General features: G+C 41.7%; 1 protein-coding gene, 1 long non-coding RNA gene and 1 pseudogene across 3 annotated transcripts in view; 2 read left to right on the top strand and 1 right to left on the bottom strand.

Annotated features, from left to right (window-relative positions):
* Positions 1-19771, bottom strand: part of APPBP2 (amyloid beta precursor protein binding protein 2) — a 73306-nt gene extending 53535 nt beyond the window's left edge. Inside the window, exon 1 of one of the 2 annotated variants that reach the window (XM_032280739.1) lies at positions 19333-19771. In XM_032280739.1, coding sequence (XP_032136630.1) covers positions 19333-19470 — 138 coding nt within the window. In that variant the 5' untranslated portion in view covers positions 19471-19771. The remainder of the gene's footprint in view (positions 1-19332) is intronic. The other variant, XM_032280740.1, reaches the window with a different exon arrangement.
* Positions 6063-6568, top strand: LOC116552498 (annotated as a pseudogene).
* Positions 15771-23967, top strand: LOC116553331. Its single transcript, XR_004269706.1, has 3 exons — positions 15771-15895; positions 19077-19083; positions 23800-23967. It is a non-coding gene; the product is annotated as an uncharacterized LOC116553331 (long non-coding RNA).
* The last annotated feature ends 286 nt before the right edge of the window (positions 23968-24253 follow it).

The raw sequence follows: 24253 nt of genomic DNA, 5'->3' as shown, positions 1-24253 counted from the left end.
GCTTAAGCAATACTCCGGCCCAGGCCTCCCAAAGTGCTGGTATTACAGGCCTAAGCCACTGCCCCCAGCTTTGATGCCTGCCTATCTTTCTGACCTAATCTTTTACTACTGTTTCTCCCTGTCCCCTATATTCCTGCTACCTTAGCTTTCTTACAGCTCATAACTTTTGGACACATATGCTACTACCTCTACATGAAGCACTGGTAACATGATTCTTTGCCTGGTTAGTTTATAACTCATCCAAATCCTCTCAACTACTGTTACTTCCTCACAGAGACCTTCCTCTGACTCGGCAATCTAAATTCTGTGTCCTGTTAAACTTTTTCATGACACGCTGTTTTTTTTTTTTTTTTTTTTTTTTTTTTTTTTACCTCCATGGTAGCATTAAGACATTCAGGCATTCACTTAAGCAGTCATTTCTTAAACATATTATTCCATCACATTCAACCTTCTATGAGGTGACCATAGTCACCACTATATTCCCAATACCTAGCACAGTGCCTAGTACATTCAATATCTTTTTTAAAAAAAATATATGTTCTTTCCTCTCTTTTCAAAAATTTTAGATTTGGGGGTACATGTGCAGGTCTGTTACATGAATATATTGCATAATACTGGGGTGTGGGCTTCAAGTAAATTTTCTTCCCTCCCTCCCTCCCTCCCTCCCTCCTTCCTTCCCTTCTTTCTGCAGGTTTGTTACATGGATATATTGCATAATGCTGGGGTGTAATCTTCAATTGAACCTTTCTTTCTTTTTTTTTGTTTTGAGACAGCGTCTCATTCTGTTACCCAGGCTAGAGTGCAGTGGCACAATCTTGGCTCACTGCAACCTCCACCTTCCGGGTTCAAGTAGTTCTTGTGCCTCAGTCTTCCAAGTAGCTGGGATTACAGGCGTGCACCACCATGCAACGCTAACTTTTATATTTTTAGTAGAGATGGGGTTTTTCCATGTCGGCCAGGCTGGTCTAGAACTCCTGGCCTCAAGTGAGCTGCCCACCTCAGCCTCCTGAAGTGCTGGGATTAGAGGCATGAGTTACCATGCCTGGTCCCATTAAATATTTTCTAAATCAGTAATCCAAATTGGTACTTACCTACTTTAGATGGAATTCAGAACCTCAGAAGACACAAAAAAATTCAAGACATAGTCTCTACTCTAAATCAACACTAAATAAATGATTTAGTATTGTTATTACAGTACATCTTTATTTACTGAAATTGTCCAGGTTAATCTGGTTGGTAACTTTGACACTTTGGGAAAAAGCTCATTTCCACACTGTTTACTACTGCCTCTCCAATCAGACTGTAAGCACCTTTCATTTTCATTTTTTTGAGACAGGGTCTCACTGTCACCATGGCTGGAGTGCAGTGGTGTGATCATAGTTCACTGCAGCCTCCAACTCCTGGGCTCAAGAGAGTCTCCTATCTCAACTTTCCAAGTAGACACATGCTGCTACACCCAGCCAACCTGTTTCTTTTTCTTTCCTTCTTTCTTTTTTGGAGACCGTCTCACTCTGTTGCTCAGGCTGCAGTGCAGCAGCGCAATCCCAGCTCACTGCAGCCTCTGCTTCCTGGACTCAAGAGATGCTCCAGCCTCAGCCTCTGGAGTAGCTGGGACGACAGGTTCGAGTCACCAATACCTGGTTGATTTTTGCATTATTTTGTAGAACTGTTGTTCTCTAACCTCAAAAAATTTAGAATCTTTCAAAAGACAAAAAAAAAACCTTCACAGATTACACAACAAAGGTAGACCAACTGCTTTAAGAACACAAATAAAATATCTACTCCAAGAACTTCAGATGTAGAGAAATTGCTAGTAACATTTCCAGCAATATGGCAGATAGCACTGACAAAGACACTAGCCTTTCAACGCTTTTTCGAACATACAAAGGCTGGATATTAAAAAAAAAAAAAAAATCACAAAATAACTTTTGGATAAACAGCTAAACTGAAACCAAGCATAAAAACTCCAGAGTTGCCAAAAATTAAGAAAATACAAACTTGAAAGTAGCTAGGAAAGAAGAAAAAGAGTAGTTTATAACTCTGAATGGTTTCAAGCTAGAGTATCAAAGTCCAGAAAGGAGCTGAGGCAGTATATCCTGTAAGCAAAGAGACCTGGAGATTAACTACCTGCCTAAAGAAGTCTACAACATCTCCCTCTAGCCTTAGCAAGTCTCCTATGAAAAACTGAAACCTCCAGCCCAGGACATACATGGGTACCTGGTCCAAATTCATACTACCTAGATGATTTACAGACCCCAAACTCAGAATATGGCATTAAAAAGGTCTGAAACCAGTGAAACTCATGAAGTCCCCAGACAGACACAAACACACCCAGGTCTTTCTGAGGGGAGATGAAAATGCTATATATACTGATCAGCAAAATTTAGACTTCAGGAAACTCTGTAGAGTTTGCAGGACAAAGGAATGTGTTTCTTCAACAAATAAGTTGCACAGAAAAGAAACAGAAGGAAAGGTAAACTATAGATCAAGAGAGACTCAAGAGGTATATCAACAAAATGTTAACATGTGAAATTTACCTGATCCAAACAAGCAAACTATAAAAATATACACATTTGAGGCCAGACATGGTGGCTCATGCCTGTAATCCCAGAATTTTGGGAGGCCAAGGCAGGTGGATCATGAGGTCAGGAGTTCGAGACCAACCTGGCCAGCATGGTGAAACCCTGTCTCTACTAAAAATACAAAAATTAGCCAGGCATGATGGCACATGCCTGTAACCCCAGCTACTCAGGAGGCTAAGGCAGGAGAATTGCTGGAACCTGGGAGGCAGAGGTTGCAGTGAGCCAAGATCATGCCACTGCATTCCAGCCTAGGTGACAGAACAAGACTCCATCTCAGAAAAAAAAAAAAAAAAAAAATACACATTTGAAACAACTGAAAATTTGAAGAGTGGCTGTATATTTAAGAACATTAAAGAATTATTATTCATTTTCCTTAGGTGTTATAATACTATGGTTACTAAAATATGTATAGTCGAAATTATCTGATGGCTAGATTTGCTTCCCAACACTACACGAAAGGGGAAAGTGAAGGCAAGAATAGATTCAGTAACAAGACTGGCCAAGAACTGATAACTGTTAAAGCTAGGTGGCAGACATATAGGAATCTATTATTCTATTCTATTTTTGTACGTATTTAATTTTCTAAAACAGAAAAATCTTGTAAATGTATCCTTTACCTTTAACATAAAAGAAGAATATGTTTCATTTAATAAATGTGTTATCTTCACTTACATGATTCTGAAGGCTGGCACGGGTGCTCACACCTGTAATCCCAGCAATTTGGCAAGCCAAGATGAGAGGATTGCTTGAGACCAGGAGTTCGAGACCAGCAAGGGCAACGTAGCAAGACCTCCGTCTCCACAAAATAAATAAAAATTTAGCCAGACGTGGTCATACATACCTGTAGTCCCAACTACTTGGGCAGCTGAGGTGGAAGGATCACTTGAGCCCCAAAGGTTGAGGCTGTAATGAGTCATGATTATACCACTGCGCTCCTGCCTGGACAACACAGCAAAATCCTGCCTCAAAAACAATTTTAAAAAGTAAAAAACTCATCTGAGGTTGGGTGTGGTGGCTCACACCTGTAATTCCAGGACTCTGGGAGGCCAAGGTGGGAGGACTGCTTGAGCCCAGGAGTTTGAGGCCAGCCTGGACAATGTAGGGAGACCCCATCTCTACAAAAAACAACAACAAAAACAAAAAAAACAAACAGCCAAGCGTGGTGACATGTGCCTGTGGTCCCAGGTACTTGGGAGGCTGAGATGGGAGGATCACCTGAGCCTGGGAGGTTGAGGCTGCAGTGAGCCATAACCGTACCAGTATACTACAGCCTGGGTGACAAAGTGAGATCTTGTCCCTGGGGAAAAAATTCATCTGTACTCTGAAAAAATTATAGACCAGGTGCAGTGGCTCATGCCTGTAATCCCAGCTACTCGGAAGGCAGAGGCAGGAGAATCGCTTGAACCCAGGAGGCGGTGCGGTAGTTTCGGTGAGCCAAGATCGCCCCACTGCACTTCAGCCTGGGCAACAAGAGCAAAACTCCATCTCAAAAAAAAAAAAAAAAAAAAGTTATATTAGAACATTGACATTCCTTTTCTTTGTACTTTATACCATACATTTAATGTCCTTTATCTGTTGTTGATTACAGTGTCATTTCAGAAAATACTTTACTAAAACTTAAATATGCTGTCCATTTATGATGATGATGTCACTAGTTCAATCATACATGAAACAAGAAATTAAGAGTTTTCTTTCCTCCAATGATTAAAAGAATGAACTGTGTATTTACCCAGATTCTCCTACTATATACTTCACTTTATAGGTCAATGGCATAATTGTCAAGATAGTATAATTGTGTTAAAGGTAGGAGATGTTACCATAGTACAAATGGAAGTTCAAAACAAAAATCTAGCTAGATGTTAAGGCGTAGCCAGCAATAACCAATCAGACATAACATAATATATACCAGCATTCTCTGTATTTGGGATAAGTTTCTCAGCTTCTCTTCTTGAAGCTTTACTACCAATATGCGGGGAAAATCAAAGTGTACCTATGAGGCAGAAGAAGAGGTCAGTATAGCTATAAGAAAAGATGTTCTGGCCAGGCATGGTGGCTCACGTTTGTAATCCCAGCACCTTGGGAGGCGAAGGTGGGCCGATCACGAGGTCAAGAGATTGAAACCATCCTGGCCAACATGGTGAAACCCCCTCTCTATTAAAAAATACAAAAATTAGCTGGGCATGGTGGCGTGCGCCTATAGTCAGCTACTAGAGAGGCTGAGGCAGGAGAATTGCTTGAACCTGGGAGGTGGAGGTTGTAGTGAGCCAAGATCACGCCACTGCACTCCAGCCTGGCACCTGGTGACAAAGCAAGACTCTGTCTCAAAAAAAAAAAAAAAAAAAAGAAAACACATTCTGCCTCTATAAGAAAACTCATTCTGTATTCTAGATAACCAACTGTAAAACATTTGTTTCCTCTGATTTCAGAATTTATGTTTTTAAGAACATTAGAAAACGTAGGGAATTTCAAAAAAGAATTGCTCAATTTTACCATCTACATAGAAAAATCACTGTCAACATAATGGCACACTTTTCAGTCTCCTTTTCTTATTGATTTGCAAGAGTTTGGAATATGCTTAACAAACTTTAATCCTCTATTATATAATATATATATTTTTTCCCACTACACATTTTTAAATTTTTTAACTTGGTTCTAAGAACTGTTCTGGGGATTCTGATTAAATTTACACTGAACATATAGATTTTGGGAAGAGTTACATATTTAAAACCCCAAATCTTCCAATCTAGGAACAAAATATTGTCTCTTCTACATTTATTGAAGACTTCTGGGTGTCTTTTTGGATTTACTCCTTGGGGTGTTTTATTATTTTGAATCAGATATAATCTTTCCTATACTGCGTATAGAAAAATTGAAATTTTAATTATAAATGTGTAATCAGCTCCTTTACTGCTATAGTTTTTCAGTTGACTTTGCCGATTTTTACTAATTCTAATTGTACTGGTTCGCACTTCAAGAATGTTGAATACAGCTGGGAGCAGTGGCTCATGCCTGTAATCCCAGCAACTTGGGAGGTCAAGGTGGGCGGATCATGAAGTCAAGCGTTTGAGACCTGCCTGGCCAACATAGTGAAATCCCATCTCTACTAAAAATACAAAAATTAGCCAGATGTAGTGACACACGCCTGTAGTTTCAGCTACTTGGGAGGCTGAAGCAGGAGAATTGTTTGAACCCAGGAGGTGGACGTTGCAGTGAGCTGAGACTGCACCATTGCACTCCAGCCTGGGCAGAAGACTCATCTCAGGGGAAAAAAAAAGTGCTGAAAACATAGTATACAGTTTCAGAAATAAGTCTGAAAGTCTTTACTTAAAAAAAAAAAAATTGGGTGTTTTTTTTTTTGCTGTGGGGGTCTATTCGAAAGGGAATGCTACATGGATGTGTCTTGGCGTGAGACAGTGCTATTCTGTGGGTGCTATAACAGCTTCCGGCAGAGCCTGGGTGTTGATGTCCTGCCCCGATGCCATGCAGCGTCTGAAGCCCAGCGAGCTCAGGAGGTGTCTGGAGGAATTGCAGCATTTGCTACAGCAACCTCATCAGCCCACCAAGACAGCAATGCAAGTGGCTAAGAGGGTAAGCATTCGACTTCCCCCTGAAGTAAATCAAATATTGTAAATAAGAAATTTGTCATACAAAATCACAACTGAATCAATGTATGACATATTTGGCAAATACGGAACTATTCATCAGATCAGAGTGGGGAACACACCTGAAACTAGAGGAACAGCTTATGCGGTCTATGAAGAAACCTTTGTTGCCAAGAATGCCTGTGATCACCTATTGGGAGTCAATGTTTGTAACAGGTAACTTGTGGTTTTGTACTACAATGCTGACAAGGCATTTCAGAAGATGGACACAAAGGAGGAGGAGGAACAGTTGAAGCTTCTCAAGGAGAAATATGGTATCAACACAGATCCACCAAAATAAATGTTGTTTTCTACATTTTTATTTTAAGGCTGGGCACAGTGGCTCACGTCTATAATCCTAGCACTTTGGGAGGCTGAGACGGGTGGATCACCTGAGGTCAGGAGTTCAAGACCAGCCTGGCCAACATGGCAAAACCCCGTTTCTACTAAAAATACAAAAAATTAGCCAGGCATGGTGGCACACACCTGTAATCCTAGCTACTCAGGAGGCTGAGGCAGGAGAATCACTTGAACCCGGGAGGCGGAGGTTGCAGTGAGTCAAGAGCATGCCATTGCACTCCAGCTTGGGCAACAAGAGCATAACTTCATCTCAAAAATAAAATAAAATAAAATAAAGCAAAGCATACATGTACAAAGTAAAAAGCAACTGCTATCCTACTCCTTAAGTAAACACCATTAAAATTTTGTTTTGTGGCCAGGTGTGGTGGCTCATGCCTGTAATCCCAGCACTTTGGGAGGACGAGGCGGGCGGATCACAAAGTCAGGAGATTGAAACCATCCTGGCCAACATGGTGAAGCCTGTCTCCACTAATAAATACAAAAATTAGCTGGATGCGGTGGCGCACGCCTGTAGTCCCAGCTACTTGGGAGGATGAGGCAGGAGAATTGCTTGAACCCGGGAGACGGCGGTTGCAGTGAGCCGAGATCACGCCACTGCACTCCAGCCTGGTACCTGGCAATAGAGCAAGACTCTGTCTCAAAAAAAATTCTTTTTTTTTGTTTTTTTCCCCTATATTCTTCTTTCAATGCAAACACATAAATATACATATATTTTCCCCACATTAAGGAAAAAAAAGCAAAAATGGCCAGGAACAGTGGCTCACACCTATAATCCCAACACTTTGGAAGGCTGAGGCAGGAATATCACTTGAACCCAGGAGTTCAACACCGGCCTGAACCATGTGGCAAAACCTCATCTTTGGAAAAAATACAAAAATTAGCTGGGCATGGCAGTACACAACTGTAAGTCCCAGCTATTAGGGAGAATCACTTGAGCCTAGGAGGTGGAGGCTGCAGTGAGTGGTGATTGTACTTCTGCATTCCAGCCTAAGTAAAAGAGCGAGATCCTGTCTCAAAATAAACAAACAAAAAACCCACAATGGAGGCTAGGCAAGGTGGCTCATACCTATAATGCCAGCACTTTGGGAAGTCAAGGCAGGAAGAACGCCTAAGGCCAGGAATTCAAGACCAGCCTGGGCAACATAGTCAGACCCCATTTCTTTCTTTCTTTTTTTTTGTTTTTAGTAGTCACTTATTGATTAAGTTTTCTGTCTTATATGGGTGTGGCTGGTGGTGCCACAAAACAATTTAATTAGTAATGTCAAGGATCACTGATCACACATCACCATAACACCATAACATATATAGTAATAATGAAAAAAATTGAAATATCACAAGAATTACCAAAACGTGACATAGAGATAAGCGAACACATGCTTTTGAGAAAATGGCACCAATACACTTGCTATAAACCTCCTTCTTCTTCCTCCTCCTCTTCTCTCTCTCTTTTTTTTTTTTAGACAGAGTTTCAGTCTTGCTGCCCAGGCTGCAGTGCAATGGCATGATCTTGGCTCACCGCAACCTCTGCCTCCTGGGTTCAAGTAATTCTCAGCCTCCCAAGTAGCTGGGATTACAGGCATGCACCACCACACCCAGTTAATTTTGTATATTTAGTAGAGACAGGGTTTCTCCGTGTTAGTTAGGCTGGTCTTGAACTCCAGATCTCAGGTGATCTGACCACCTCAGCCTTGCAAAGTGCTGCAATTACAGGTGTGAGCCACTGTGCCCAGCCTCTCTATTTTTTTTTTTTTTTTTTTTTTTTTAAGAGACAAGGTCTCACTCTGTCACGCAGGCTGGAGTGCAGTGGCATGGAGTGATCATAGCTCACTGCAGCTTTGAACTCCCAGCTCATGTGATCCTAAGGTTACCGTATACCTTAGGCCCAGTTTCCAGTTTCTTCCATTGTTAACATCTTACATTAGTGTGGTATGTTTGCTACAATTAATGCACAAATACTGATACATCATTATTAACTAAAGTCCATAGTTTATTCAGATTTCTTAGTTTACCTAATGTCATTTTTGTATTCTAGGACCCCCTCCAAGAAAGCCCCTTACATTTAGTTGTCACGTCTCTTTGGGATTTTCATGGTTGTGACAGTTTCTGAGACTTTCTGTGACCTTGACAGGATTTTTTTTTTTTTTTTTTTTGACAGAGTCTCACTCTGTCACCCAGGCTGGAGTGCAGTGGTGTGATCTTGGTTCGCTACAACCTCTGCCAGCTGGGTTCAAGTGATTCTCCTGCCTCAGCCTCCCGAATAGCTGGGATTACAGGCGCCTGCCACTGCGCCTGGCTAATTTTTATATTTTTAGTAGAGACAGGGTTTCACCATATTGGCCAGGATAGTCTTGAACTCCTGACCTCAGGTGATCCACCAGCCTCGGCCTCCAAAAGTGCTGGGATTACAGGCATGAGCCACCACACCTGGCTTATTTTAAATTTTTTTAATCAAAGTATAATATTCGTACAGAAGAGTACACAACTCATATTTTAAATGTGAAGCTTGTTAAATTCTCACTTGTAATCAGCATCCAGATCATAAAAAAGTACAACCAAAATCTCAGAAGCCTCACCTCTGTACCTGCATCATCACTACTGTGCAAGGATAGGGTCTCCTAACTTCCAACACCTAAATTTTGCCTGTTTTGAACTTCATATAAATGGGAATATATTATACACCCACAATTTCCAAACTGTGCACCAAGATACCATGGGGCACTACAAGATATTCTTAATTTGAGAGAAGCAACATTCAACATCTGCATTTGTTGCATCTGCAACTGTTGCAACTACTAGATTGGTATACTACATTGCTTTCAATGACATCTTTATGAAGCTGTGTTTTCAGTGGTTGCTGTGATAACAGAGTAATACGCAAAAGTCAATAAGGAACATAAGTTGAGGCTGGACGCAGTGGCTCATGCCTGTAATCCCAGCACTTTGGGAGGCTGAGGCAGGCAATCACTTGAGGTCAGGAGTCTGAAACCAGCCTAGCCATGATGAAACTCGGTCTCTACTGAAAATGTAAAAAATTAACCAGGTGTGTGGTGCGCACCTGTAATCCCAGCTACTGAGGAGGCTGAGGCAGAGGTTGCAGTGAGCAGAGATCATGACACCGCTCTCCAGCTTGGGCGACAGAGTGAGACTCCATCTCAAAAAAAAAAAATAAAAAAACAAGAGCTGAGAGTGGTGGTACCCAGTCTGATTCCAAGGTCTGAGATGCTGTACACTGCCCAACAAACAAACATCCCATTAGTTAATGTGGTTGTCTAAGAATGAAAGTTTTTTTCTTTCAATACTTGTTTTAAAAAACAGATCTTAAGTTGTTAGGACATAAACAATATGAAGTTTTTTTGGATCTCATTACTTAATAAACAGAACTGTCAGGTATTTCTTTTAGCCTGGGGTTGCTATGAACCAAACGTTACAAAGCAAGAAAGTTTAGGAACCTCTGGTATACATTCCTGTGACTGCTTTATTTCACTCAGTATCATTTGCAAGAGTTATTAATATTATTTCAAGCAGTTGCTGTTCATTCATTTTCATTGCATAATATTCTACTATATGATTATCCCACTATGTATTAATATTAATTCTTCTATTGATGGGAATTTGGACAATTTCCACTTTGGGGCTATTATGAATAGTGGAGCTATGAACATTCATAAGCATATATATCTTGAAGTAGCATAACTGGCTTACCGGGTGTGTTTACGTTCAGTTTTGACAGATAATGCTACTTTTCCAAAATGGCATTATCAACTTACATTCCCACTAACAATGTATGAGAGTTTTTTTATTTTTCCATATCCTTGTTTACATTTTCATTTTGTCACTGTGAGGGGTGTACAGTAAAACAGTACTTCTCTGAAGAGAAAATAAGGTTGAGTTACTTTCTAAATGTTTGACTAGCCCTTTGAATATTCTCTTTTGGGATGCCTATTTAAGTTCTCTTCATTAAAAACAAAACAAAACAAAAAACAAAAACGACCAAAAGAAAAAAAAAACCTAAGTATTTTTCTCTGCTATTTTTTTTTTAAAGACATAGTCTCACTGTGTTGCCAGCCCAGAGTCCAATAGAGCAATCTCAGCTCACTGCAACCTCCACCTCCCAGGTTCATGCAATTTTCCTGCCTCAGCCTCCCAAATAGTTGGGATTACAAATGCCTGCCACCATGTCCAGCTAATTTTTTTTATTTTTAGTGGAGATGGGGTTTCACCAGACTTGTCTCAAACTCCTGACCTCAAGTGATCCACCTGCCTCAGCCTCCCAAAGTGATGGGATTACAGGCGTGAGCCACAGTGCCTGGATTTTTCTCTATTATTAATGTGTAATTCTTTAGGTATACGATGAGTCCTTTGTCAGATACAGGTACTGCAAACATATTCTCCCACTCTGTGGCTTGATTTTTCACTTGCTTAATGATATCTTTTGATGACATATTCTTGATCTTAATATAGCACCAACTTTTCACACTTTATATTTACCTACTTTGAGATCCTAATTAATCTTTGCTGACATAAAGAAATTTTTTTTCTAAAATGTGGTTTTGTTTTTACACATTTAGATGAGCAATTTATCTGGAAATGACTTTTGTGTGTGGTGTGAGGTAAAGTCAAGATACTTTTTTCCCTGATACAGAAATTAATTGACCAATACCATTAATTTGACTTTCCTTTCCCTATCATAGTGCTGTATCACCTTTATCATAATGTTGATCATAGCATATGTATCAGGCAGTTTCTGGACTGTCCATTTTCACCCACTGGTCTATTTGTCAATCCATGTGCCAATATCATATTATCTTAACTGTTACAGCTAGGTAACAATTAAGTTTAATTCCTCCAGATTTTCTTTCTTCATCATCATGATTCTCTTGCACATGGCTTCATCTTGCATTTGTATTTGTATTTCAGTTGAGTATCCATTAATGTTCATTGGCCATTCATATTTCCTCTTCTGTAAGCTGGCTGTTCAGGTTTTCAGGACATGAATTAGTTGCCTTAGCTGTCTTTCTCAAACTGATTAGAATTAGATTTTTCTGTATTAGAAAACATGCCCTTCATCTGTCAAATGCTGTCATTTGCAAAGTGTTTTTTTAAAGTGTGCTAACAATTTCTTTCTTTCCTTTTTTTTTTGAGACAGTCTCGTTTTGTCTGCAGTGCAATAGCATGATCTTGGCTCACAGCAACCTCCGCATCCTGGGCTCATGCAATCCTCCCACCTCAGCCTCCCAAGTAACTGAAACTACAAGTGTATGCCACCATGCCTGGCTAATTTTTTATTATTTTTTGGTAGAGACAGCATTTTGCCATGTTACCTAGGCTAGTCTTGAACTCCCAGGGTTGGGCAATCTACCTGCGTCAGCCTCTCCAAGTGCTGGGATTATAGGCATGACCTACCATCCCCACCCTGTACGTGTTTGTGAGAGACAGAGTCTTACTCTGCCAGGCTGACAGTGGAGTGAAAAGATCACCACTCACTGCAACCTTGAACCTCCCAGGCCCAAGTGATCCTCCTGAATAGCTGGGACCATGGGCACATACCACCGTGCCTGGCTAAGTTTTAATTTTTTTGTAGAGACAGGGTCTCCCTATGTTGCCCAGGCAGGTCTAGAACTCTTAGCTTCAAGCCATCCTCCCAGCTTGACCTCCCAAAGTTCTCAGATTACAGGAGTGAGCCACTGCTCCTGGCTCTCTACTTTTTAATGCATTCCAACACATCAATTTCTTTTTTTCCTTCTAGGTTTTGGTTTCATTCTTAGAAAAGCCTTCTTCATGCCAAGATGGCATTCCAGTGTTGGCAAGATGATAAGACAAGAGGTAAAGATAGATTTTAACATTATTTTTACATTACTTTTTTTCCTTTGAGACAAGTTCTCACTGTGTTGCCCAGGCTAGCGTGCGATGGCACAATCACAGGTCATTGAGTGGCCTTGACTTTCCAAGCTTCAAATGATCCTTCCACCTCAACCTCTCAAGCAACTGGGACCACAGACATGCACCACCAAGCCTGAATAATTTTTTTTTTTTTTTTTTGTAAGGACAGCATCTCACTATGTTGCCCAGGCTGGTGTTGAACTCTTGGGCTCAAGCAATTCTCCTGCCTTGTTCTCCCAAAGTGCTGGGATTACAGGTGTGAGCCACTGCTCCTGGTCACTTACTTTTATAGTGTTTGACATTTTCATAATTTGCACATTAACTTAAAAGTAATTTTTTAGGCCAGGCACAGTGACTCACACCTGTAATCCTAACACTTTGGGAGGCCGAGGTGGGAAGACTGCTTGAGGCTAGGGTTCAAGACCAGTTTGGGGAACAAAGCGAGATATGATTGGTCTCTATGAAAAAAAAATTTTAAGATATTTTTGCTACTTATCTCCCACAAGAAGGAGAAAAAAAATTTTTTAATTAACTAGGTATGGTGGCATACACCTGTAAGTTCTAGCTACTCGGGAGGATGAGGCAGGAGGATCACTTGGGGTCAGGAGTTCAAGGCTGCAGTAAGCTATGATTATGCCACTGCACTACAGCCTGGGAGACAGAGGGAGGCCTTGTCTCTTAAAAAAGAAAGAAAAACAATTTCTCTAAAGAAGAAATTTCAGTCATTTCCCATTCCAAAATATTGATCCAATAACTTCTTCTGATACTTTTATAATTTCAGTAGCCAAATTTAATCTTTTTTTTTGTTTTGAGACAAGGTCTCACCCTGTCATCCAGGCTAGAGTATGGTGGTGCAATGACAGCTCACTACAACCTCAGCCTCCTGGGCTCAAGCAATCCTACTGCCTCATGCTCCTGAGTAGCTGAGACTATAGGCATGCAACACCACACACAGCTAATTTTTTCTTTTTTGTAGAGATGGGATCTCGCTATGTTACCAGGCTGGTCTCAAACTCCTGGACTCAAGCAAAATCCTCCCACCATGGCCTCCAAAGTGCTGAGATTACAGACAGGAGCCACCATGCTTGGCCATCAGTTTTCTGAGAATTTTAAAATTCTCAGAAAACTGAATGTTGGTTCAAGCTGTATATAGCTATACAAATACAGAGAAAAAGAAAAAAATTAACTTTCATCCTAAATCAGAACCTAATTAGTATGGCTTTCAGCATGATATTTATTTTTATTTTGTTTTTTCTTTTCAGCATGATACTTTAAATAATTTTTTAAAAAATCATTAAGGAGGCTGGGTGCAGTGGCTCACTCCTGTAATCCTAGCACTTTGGGAAGCAAAGGCTGGCAGATCACCTAAGGTCACGAGTTCAAGACCAGCCTAGCTAACATGGTGAAACCCCCATCTCTACTAAAAATGTAAAAATTAGCTGGGCGTGGTGGCAGGTGCCAGGTACTCGAGAGGCTGAGGCAGGAGAATCACTTGAACCCGCGAGGCAGAGGTTGCAGTGAGCCGAGATTGTGCCACTGCACTACAGCCTGGGCAACAGAGTGAGACTGTTTTTTAAAAAAAATCAAGATTGTGAATATAATAAATAGAACACATTACTGAAACACTTCACCTAGGTAAAGCTTAACTGTATGGCATACTTTGTATTTGGAACAAAACACAAAACAGACCTTCAGCAGTTAAAAAAAGAAGATCATAAACTTCATTTTACTAAAGAGATGGAGTCTCACCATATTGCCCCGGCCAGTCTTGAACTCTTGGACTCAAGAGACCCTCCCAGCTCAGCCTCCCAAACTGCTGGGATTATAGGTGTAAGCTATCATGCCTGACCATAAACTTCATTCTTTAGAATAAGAATGCAGCCGCCTGTCTATTTTCTTTCACTCTGTATAGAGTTCTACAACTTTTTTTTAAAGAGACGAGGTCTCACTGTGTTGCCCCGGCTGAAGTGCAGTATTCACAGGCACAACGACAGCTAGCACACTACAACCTCCAACTTTTGGGCTCAAACCATCCTCCTGCCTCAGATTCCTTGGTAGCTAGGATGGGACTACAGGCATGTATCGCTGCATCTGGCTTACAATTCTTTCACTTCATCTTATCCACTTTTATACCAAAACGGTTGGAGAGAAAACTTTCAGAATCCAAGCCACTACAATCACATGCCACCTAACATTTTGGTCAACAACCAACTGGCATATACAAAGGTGGTCCCATAAGATTACAATAGAACTGAAAAGTTCTTATTGTCTAGTGACATTGCAGTCCAATTACTTTATTTCTTTAACAGTAATTTAGAGTAGTCTAAGTATACGCTGTTTATAACATCTACAGTAGTATACAGTGATATCCTAGGCCTTCACATTCACTCACCACCTACTCACTGACTTACCAAAGCAACTTTCAGTCCTAAAACCTCCATTTATGTTAAGTGCCCCATACAGGTGTACCATTTCTTATCTTTTATACTGTATTTTTACTGTAACTTTTCTATGTTTAGATCAAGCTTTCCCAACGCACAGCCAGTGGGCCCCATGTGGCCCACGACAGCTTTCAGTTACACTTTTTGTTTTTCCTTTTTGTGAAGAATGGGGTCTCGCTATCTCACCCAGGCAGGTCTCAAACTCCTGGGCTCAAGCTATCTTCCTGTCTCTGTCTCCAGAAGAGCTGTGATTACAGGCATGAGCCATCACACCTGGCCCTGAGGATGTCTTTGAATGCAACCCAACAGAAATTCATAAACTTTCTTAAAACATTATGAGATTTTTTTTTCCTTTTTCTTTCCCCTCAGCTTATCAGCTATCGTTAGTGTATTTTACGTGTGGCCCAAGACAATTTGTCTTCTTCCAACATGGCCCAGGAAAGCCAAAAGATTGGACACCCCTGGTTTAGATACACACATACTTACTACTATGTTATAACTGCCTACAGTACTCAGTAAAGCAACAACACTGTACAAGTTTGTAGCCTAACAGCAACAGGCTATCCCATATAACCTGGGTGTGCAGTAGACTTTACCATCTAGGCTTACATATCTAGGCTTGTGTAAGTATACTCTCTGATGTTCCCGATGTTCCCACAAGCATGAAATCGCCTAACAATGCATTTCTCAGAACCTATCCCTGTCATTAAGCAACACATGACTGTATTTTGTAGGGTACTGATTTTTATTGACCTGTCAATTCTTTGACATATTTTTAGTCACCTTTCCTTCTCATATATCTCAGTAGCCATTCCCAACTTCTATTTAGACTTCCTACATAAAAGCTACCAATCCTACCACTTACCCTCAGCAAATGAACTCACCTCCTAATTCGTTACAATCGTTCTTACAAACTTATCTATATTAATGACTTGTTTTGAGGTAGGGTCTCCCTTTGTTGCCCAGGCTGGAGTGCAGTGGCACAATCAAAGTTTACTGCCTGCTCTGACCTCCTGGACTTAAACAATCCTCTCACCTCAGCCTCCAAGTAGCTGGGATGACAGGCATGCACCATCATACCTGGATAATTTTTTCTATTTTTTTGTAGAGACGGGGTCTCACTATGTTGCCTAGGCTGGTCTTGAACTCCTGGGCTCAAGTGATCCTCCTGCTTCAGCCTTCCAAGTGTTGGGATTACAGGTGTGAGTCCCGTGCCTTTATATCTTTCCCCGCGCCTTTATATCTTTAATTATTTCCTTCTGATCTTAGAAGAAAAGTTCTTTCCCCAACTCCAGTATAAGGATAATACCTTAATTTAGGTATGGTGAAGGAGGAAAGACCAAAAATGGGCAAGACTCATCAACTCATGGTCCTGCTCAGGGACCTTGCTCCATAACTTATTTCCCATCTCACTTGGATATTCAAGCTCACTCTCTTGGTTCTGCCATTCAGCCAACAAATATATTCTAATGTCTTCCATTCTTTACAAAAAAAAAAAAAAAAAAGAAAGAAAGAAAAAATACTTCATATTTTACCCTATTTATCAACTCCTCTCTCCCTTCCCTGCCTATGGAGCAGTCAACATTCCTACTTCTTTACCTTCCATTCATTTCATAGCCCCATCTCCTAATGCTTTATGACTGTGCCTTTAACTGAAGCTATTACAAAAATTAACACAGTCATACTGTACTACACCAAACAAGCAGAATGGGGAAATTTATGATTCTACAAATACTACAGTTTTGTCTATGACTATGCCTACTGATGAAAATTTGGACTGCAAGAGAGATGTGGTGATGAGTTTCTCCTTGGCTTCAAAGTGGAGAAAAATGAAAACTGTAAATAGTAAAGCTTCCTAAAATTTTCACAAGTTGGGCAGAGGATTAGTGTATTATATTTATGTGCGCAATTATACTGCTTTAAAAAGTTTCTCCAGCCTGGGCAATATAGCAAGACCTCGTCTATACTAAAAATAAATAAATAAATAAAAATTAGCTAGGTGTGGGTGGCATGAACCTGTAGTCCCAGCTACTCAGGAGGCTGAGATGGGAAGGCTGCTTAAACCCAGGTGTTCAAGGTTGCAGTGAGCTATGATCACCACTGCACTCAAGCCTGGGCAACAGAACAAGATCTTGTCTCCACACAAAAAAAGTTTCTTATACTTATGTGTTAATACAGTGTTTAAAAGGAAGAAAAGCCAGGTGTGGCGGCACATGCCTGTAGTCTCAGCTACTCAGTAGGCTGAGGCAGGAGGATAGCTTGAGTCCAGGAGCTCAAGACCCCAAGTCTGGGCAAAATAGCAAGACCCCCATCTCTTTTTTTAATTTTAATAAAAAGAATAATTTCTTCTTATATCTCCACTAAAGACTAGAATAGATTCCTGGGATTGACTTTCACTCTACTTCTATGGAAGCTAATAAAAAATTAGTGTTATAATATCTTTCACGAAAATGATCTACTATCTTAAGATAGGTACTAAGTAAAAAAGCAAGGAACTCAGGAACTAAATATCAGGCTTAAGACCTTAATTAAATTACTTAACTTTCTCACCAATAAAGCAGGGTAATACTGTACTTCAGAAGTACAGTTTAATTCTGAAGATTAAACAAGATAACACATATAAAAGCACTTAACACAGTTACAGGCACATGTAATACTTCCTTCATCTTAGCACAGTGCCATACTCCCAATAAGCATACAACTATTAAGAAGCAAAAGTGTACTAAAAAGGGGCAATATTAAAGCTGTGTGAACTAAGTCAAACAGAAATTCTGACAAAAGCACCGTCTGTTCATACTAACAATCTTCAAATGAAAAGCTCCAATTAGAGGTGAAAGTTACTAGAAGACATTCAAGTATTTTGAGCAAATTCAACTAGTAAACACACTTTGATCATATTCCCAATAATTTCTTCTGAAGAGATTACATATGAGGTACAAGATTACATATGATTTAATAAAATGGACAGAGAGCACACACAAAATTGCAGTCTCCCAGGCTGAGAAAGACAAATCTAATTTGTTCTTCCTGCAGAGGAATTTATCTTAAATGAACAAAATTTCCTTAGATATACACAGAAGAAAATCAATGTATCAAAGGGATTAAGAATAAAGGAAGCTTTTTTCCTAAATCCAAAATAATAATATGCATGACCTAAATGAATCTTCTCCAAGTATTTAGGGGGGAACCTCCACTTTGTTAGAATTGGTGCAAAGGAGCTGGATTTAGCAGAATGCAGCCCATCAACTGCTAATTCTGAAAAAATATATACATATTCTAGGGGTGGAGAAAGCAGGCAATCTTCCCAATAAAACAACTGCCATAAACTGTACCTACATAAGAACGTACACATCTGTTAAAATATCAGTTTACACTGTTAAAGCCAAATTACAGATCAAGAGGAAGTATTTAAGATCTAAAAAATAAATTACGTTCTACTTCTGGTCGCATTTTGCATGGGCGGCTACTGGAGACTACGAGTTATGGACGCGGATTCAAGACAAGGAGGACTGAATAATAAATCCAGTGTTCACATTCAAATGTGGGGGAGAGAAGAGGCAGGCTCTGAGTTCATAAAGTTCTCCACACTCTGAAAATAGTGCAAAAATAGTCCACATCTAAGGACATTTACCCTTGAAACTCCTTGGAGAGTGGCTTGGAGACTTTCTGTTCAGATTTTTGAGAGGGAGCAATTTAAGAATGCTGCAAGATTGCAACTTTCAAACACAGGAACATAATTGAAAGTATTTTTTTTTTTTTATCTCTCCCTGTCCTCTTCAAACAGTTGATCAGCACTCCCATTTTCAAAAATTCCTAATTTAACTGCAAGCATAAATCTTTTCCTCTCCCACACAAAAAAATCAAAGCTTTAAAGAATATGAAAATCAAACACACAGATTATTTCCAATAATCCCTAACTCCTTCCCAATTGGGAAAAGAAAGGAGAAACGAAGGAACACGAGGCAAAAAACCAAAACACTAGGGGAAGGAAGGCGGTGATCTGAGAAAGTAGGAAGGGGTCGGGGGAGGAGCAGGGAAAAAAGTCTAGCTGATGCTGACACTTAATTGGAAGGGGAGGGTGGAAAATATCCTGAAGACACAGGCTAGAAGGAAAGGACTAGATGGGACAGGGGCGCGATAGAGGAAGTCCACGCAAAAGGCCTACCCAAGAGGGTCACTGTGTAAGAAGGCAACACCAAAAGGGGGCAAGACTCCTCAGGAAGATTATTTCAAGGCCCCAAAGCTTGAGACAGGGCATGGGGAGACAGGGTGCTTCTCAACTGGCAACGCGGACACCGCATCAGACGTTTCGGGAGGCAAGCCTACTGCGAGGGGTGAGGGGTTAACTGCGGGGGTTCGCAGACGTGGAAGGGGGTGCGGACCCCGGGGTTGCGGGCCGAGAGCAGAGAGCAGGCCCACGGCGCATACCTTGTAGTAAACATCGAACTGGATGTTCTCGGGCAAGGAGCGGATGTCTCGGCGGGAGCGGATGTAGTTGTCCACGACAGCGGAGATGGCGGTGTTATAGAGAGTCTCTGGGATCCACTCTAGTTCCACGGCCGCCATCTTCCTTCCCTCCTCCTCCGCCTCCTCCGCCTCCTCCTCCCGAAGGCCCCCGCCTCCCTCCGTAGCGAACCCCTCTGCGGCCCCGGAGGATTCGGAGGGGCGGTGGCAGCCACGCGGGCGCACGGCAGAAGGCACGGCTGCCCTGCCTCCGGGGGCGAACTGAGGGACGGCGGCAGCGGACGCAGCCCCGGGTAAAAAGTGGTACCGAGAACAGCGGCTGGCCAGGCCAAAGCCTCACATTCCCGGTTTGTGAGAAACCCAGGTTCCGTCCCACCGCCGATCTCTGCAGGGGCGGGGCTGCGTGTGAGGCGTCATGACGTAAGCGCACGCCGACGCGCCGAAGGGGAGGAATGCGGCAGGCGGAAAACTTAGGAAGAGCTGGATACCTCCCACGGAGAGCGTCGTTTCCTAGTGGCCCGGGAGTGGAGTGGCGTGGATAGGGGTAGACTTTTCACACAGGGGAGAAATTATTACACGATATTTGCACCCCCCGTTCCAAGTCACTCGGGCGCATCGGTTACTTCAGCAGTTTCTCTGCATCACGGACTCTTTTGAGGCTCAGGTAAAAGTTCGGATCATCTCCCCACAAACGAGCAAAATTATCTGTACATTGAAAATTATGCATTGAGAAAATTCACATTACTCTAGAATTAGACTGCAGTTCCCAACCCAAGTTAAGAACCCGCGGTGCAGGAACTAGGGGTGATGATGGAAGAGAGACTTACTTTTCTTTGTATAATTATTTGCACCGTTTTAACTTTTTGAGCATGTTTCTTTATCCAAATAAAATTTCCGAAAAAAGAAAACTCCTGTCCCAGAACTTAGTAGGAAGGCTAGCTTGATTATGTAATTACAAATAATAGTAAGAGAAAAAAGGCTAAGTGATGGCCGTGATAGGACTTAATTGTATTCCAATTCCCAGAGTTACGCACAGTGGCGGCTTCAGGGGATTGATTGTTGAATAATTGGAAGTACTTGTTTGAGCTTCTTTCCTTCCCAGCCTGAACATTTGCTGTTTATGTAACTTAATTTTCTACGTCTGCAATTTCAAGAATTTGATGTAACATCTTTCCGTTCTAGGAATTTAACATGGAAATTATTGGCCATAATGTTGGTGAGACTATCAAACTCATAGTCACTCTTACGATGTAAGTCCTGAAAATAATGTCAGCGATAATAATGTCCTCATTGACATTTACAGATAAAAGAAGCGGAAAGTTTTTTTCGGTTTACCCTTCACCTAGTACTTAACTGTTAAATGGTTAAATAATTCCACAAAAAAGAAACACACACTATCTTCTTCAGTCTATATAAATTCTTCCTCTGTAATCTATGAACAAAGGAAAACTGTGAATGGCCTCAAGATCAGATTGCCAGATTTAGCAAGTAAAAAAACACAAATGCCCAGTCACATCTTAATGTCAGATAAACAAATAGTTTTGAAATGTAAGTATGTTCCATGCAATAGTTTGGCCCATGCCTTCAGTTCAGTCAGCAAATCCTTCATCACTTCTTAGACGCTGGTGCTTTTGAAGCTCAGGATTCCTGCCCCACAAAAAAAGAATAATTATCTATTATCTCTACAACTATTACAGGAGACATGCTTATACTAAAAACTTATTTGTGACCAGCCTGAGCAACATAGCAAGACCGCCATCTCTACAAAAAAATTTAGAAATAGCCAGGTGTGGCGGCGTGCACCTGTAGTCCTAGCTACTCAGGAGACTGAGGCAGGAGGGTTACTTGAGCCCAGGATGTTGAGGCTGCAGTGAGCCATGATCATGCCACTGCACTCCAGCCTGGGTGACAGAATGAGACACTCTCTCAAAAAACAACAAAAAACTTTGTTGTTCATCTGAAATTCACATTTAACTGGACATCTGTATTTTATCCAGCTACCCTACCTCAAGGGATCCGTGAATCCCCTGAAATTGAATGCACATGTTATTGGACATTTTGGCTAAATCAGGACCTGTAGTAAGGTCCTGTAAAGAGGTAAATGTATGTCAGACACACATATTGATTGCTGTGTAAACCTTAAATGCTGAGTATATTAGTCCATTTACACACTGCTGATAAAGACATACCCAAGACTCGGCAATTTACTAAAGAAAGAGGTTTATTGGGCTTACAGTTCCTCATGGCTGAGGAGGACTCACAATCATGGGAGAGGGCAAGGAGGAGCAAGTCACATCTTATGTGAATGGCAGCAGGCAAAAAGAGGCAAGCGAAAGGGGTTTCTCCTTATAAAACCATGAAATCTTGTGAGACTTATTCACTACTATGAGAACAGTATGGGAGAAACCACACCCACGATTCAGTGATCTCCTACTGGTTCCCTCCCACAACACGTGGCAATTATTGGAGTACAATTCAAGATGAGATTTGGGTGGGGACACAGAGCCAAACCATATCACTGAGTTAGATATTAAAAAATGTATATAGTCATAAAGGGGACTCTGGATGAAAGGGCCTCTTGATCCCTTATTCACTGCTTTCAGATTGAAAGTTATTCAGATTTGTGTGATGGACTAGGAGGTCCTGACCAAGAGCAGATAAACTGCTAGAAAGGATAAGACCCCTGAGAAGGACTTAGTCCTGGCAGTATTCATCACCTTCTAATTGAAGAGCCCTTGGGCCCTAAATAACCAGCATAACCAGTATACCCAGGTACTACGTTGTGGACCTTAGGTGATCCTCTGAGACTTGCTGGCTTCAGGTGCCAGCATGGCCACAGAGGGGTAGAGCACCAAGTAGACCTTTGGAGTTCCTGATTCCAGGTCTTGACTCTTAAATGGCATTTCTGACCTGCCCTGGTCCAGAGTAGAGCCCACTGCCATGACAGGTGAGTCTCTGGCCAAACAGCTTTCACCACACACTGGCTGGAGAGCCCCTGGGCCCTTAGGAAACACTGGTGGTAGTCTGGCAAGTACTTCCCATGGCTTGTGGAGGTGGTGGCTATAGAGTGAGGCTAGTCTCCCTTTGGAAAGGAAAAGGAAGAGTAGGAAAGACTGTGTCTTATGGTTTGAGAGCCAACTCAGCTGCAGTACAATAGAACACCAGGTAGACTTCTAACATTTTTTACTCTAGTCCCTGACTCCTGGACAGTACGTCTGGATCTACCTAGGGCCTGGGGGAACTTGCCACCTTGAAGGGAAAGACACACACCTGGCTAGCTTTGCCACCTGCTAATTGTAGAGCCCCAGGGCCTTGAGTGAACATAGGCAATAGCCAGGGAGTGGTTACAGCAGGTCTTGGGTGAGACCCAATGCTATGCTGGCTTCAGCTCTAACCCAGTGCAGTCATAGTGGTGGTGGCCACAGGAGTACTTCTGTCACTCCACTCCCAGCTTTATGTGGCTCAGGACAAAGAGAAATTCCATTCGTTGGGGAGAAAGTAAGGTAAGAGAACAGGAGTCTCTGGTAATCCAGAGAATTTCTCCCAGATGCTGTCCTTGACCATCAAGGTGGTAAGAGTCTGCAAGAACTTCACAGAACTACAGTGTTACTGGGTTTAGAGTAAACTCCCCCTCCCCCCCACCAGCTCCAGGCAGCTCAGCACAGAGAGAGACTTTGTGTATTTAAGGAATGTAAGGGAAGAGAACAAGAGTTTCTGCCTGGTAATCCATGGAATTCCCTTGGATTTTACCCAAGAACACCAACGTGGTACCTCTACAAGTCTGCAAGAACACAGCATTACTGGGCTTGGGATACCCCCTAAAGCACATACAGCTTAGATCACAGCACTGAAGTCCTTTGAAATATCTGGAAAGCCTTCCCAAGAAGGACAAATACAAACAAGTCCAGACAGTGAAGACTATGATAATACCCAATCCTTCAATGCCCAGACACTAAAGAACATCTACTAGCATCAGTACCATCCAGGAAAACATAACTTAACCAAATGAACTAAAGAAGCCACTAGAGACCAATTCTGGAGAAACTGAATAAATGAACTTTCAGACAGAGAATGCAAAATAGCCCTGTTGAAGAAACTCAAAGGAATTCAAGATAGCAGAAAGGAATTCAGAATTCTATCAGATAAACTTAACAAATAAATTGAAATAATTAAAAAGAAGCAGAACTTCTGGAGCTGAAAAATGTAATTAGCATACTGAAGAAGGCATCAGAATCTTTTTTTGGAGACAAGGTCACACTCGGTTACCCAGGCTGGAGTGCAGTGACATGATGTCAGCTCACTGCAGCCTCAACCTCACAGGTTTAAGCAATCTTCCCACCTCAGTCCCTTGAGTCGCTAAGACTAAAGGTGTACACCACCATGCATGGCTTGTATTTTTTTGGAGAGATAGAGTTTTGCTGTGTTGTCCAGGCTGGTCTTGAACTCCTGGACTCAAGTGATCTTTCTGCCTCAGCCTCTCAGAGTTCTGGGATTACAGGTGTGAGGCACCACACCCAGCCCAGAGTCTTGTAATAGCAGAATTGTTCAAGCAGAAGAAAGAATTAGTGAGCCTGAGACCAGCTATTTGAAAATACACAGTCAGGCTGGGTGCAGTGGCTCATGCCTGTAATCCCAGCACTTTCTGGAGGCTGAGGTGGGCAGATCACCTGAGGTCAAGAGTTCAAGATCAGCCTGACCAACATGGAGAAAACCCGTCTCAACTAAAAATACAAAATTAGCTGGGCATGGTGGCACATGCCTGTAATCCCAGCTACTTGGAAGGCTGAGGCAGGAGAATTGCTTGAACCTGGGAGGCGGAGGTTGTAGTGAGCCGAGATCACGCCATTGCACTCCAGCCTGAACAACAAGAGCGAAACTACAACTC

This window comes from Sapajus apella, unplaced genomic scaffold (genome assembly GCF_009761245.1).
Source record: "Sapajus apella isolate SASKATOON/1434 unplaced genomic scaffold, GSC_monkey_1.0 scaffold12, whole genome shotgun sequence".
Taxonomy (NCBI): domain Eukaryota; kingdom Metazoa; phylum Chordata; class Mammalia; order Primates; family Cebidae; genus Sapajus; species Sapajus apella.
The sequence above is the reverse complement of the archived record's forward strand: the minus strand, read 5'-3'. Positions and strand labels throughout refer to the sequence as shown.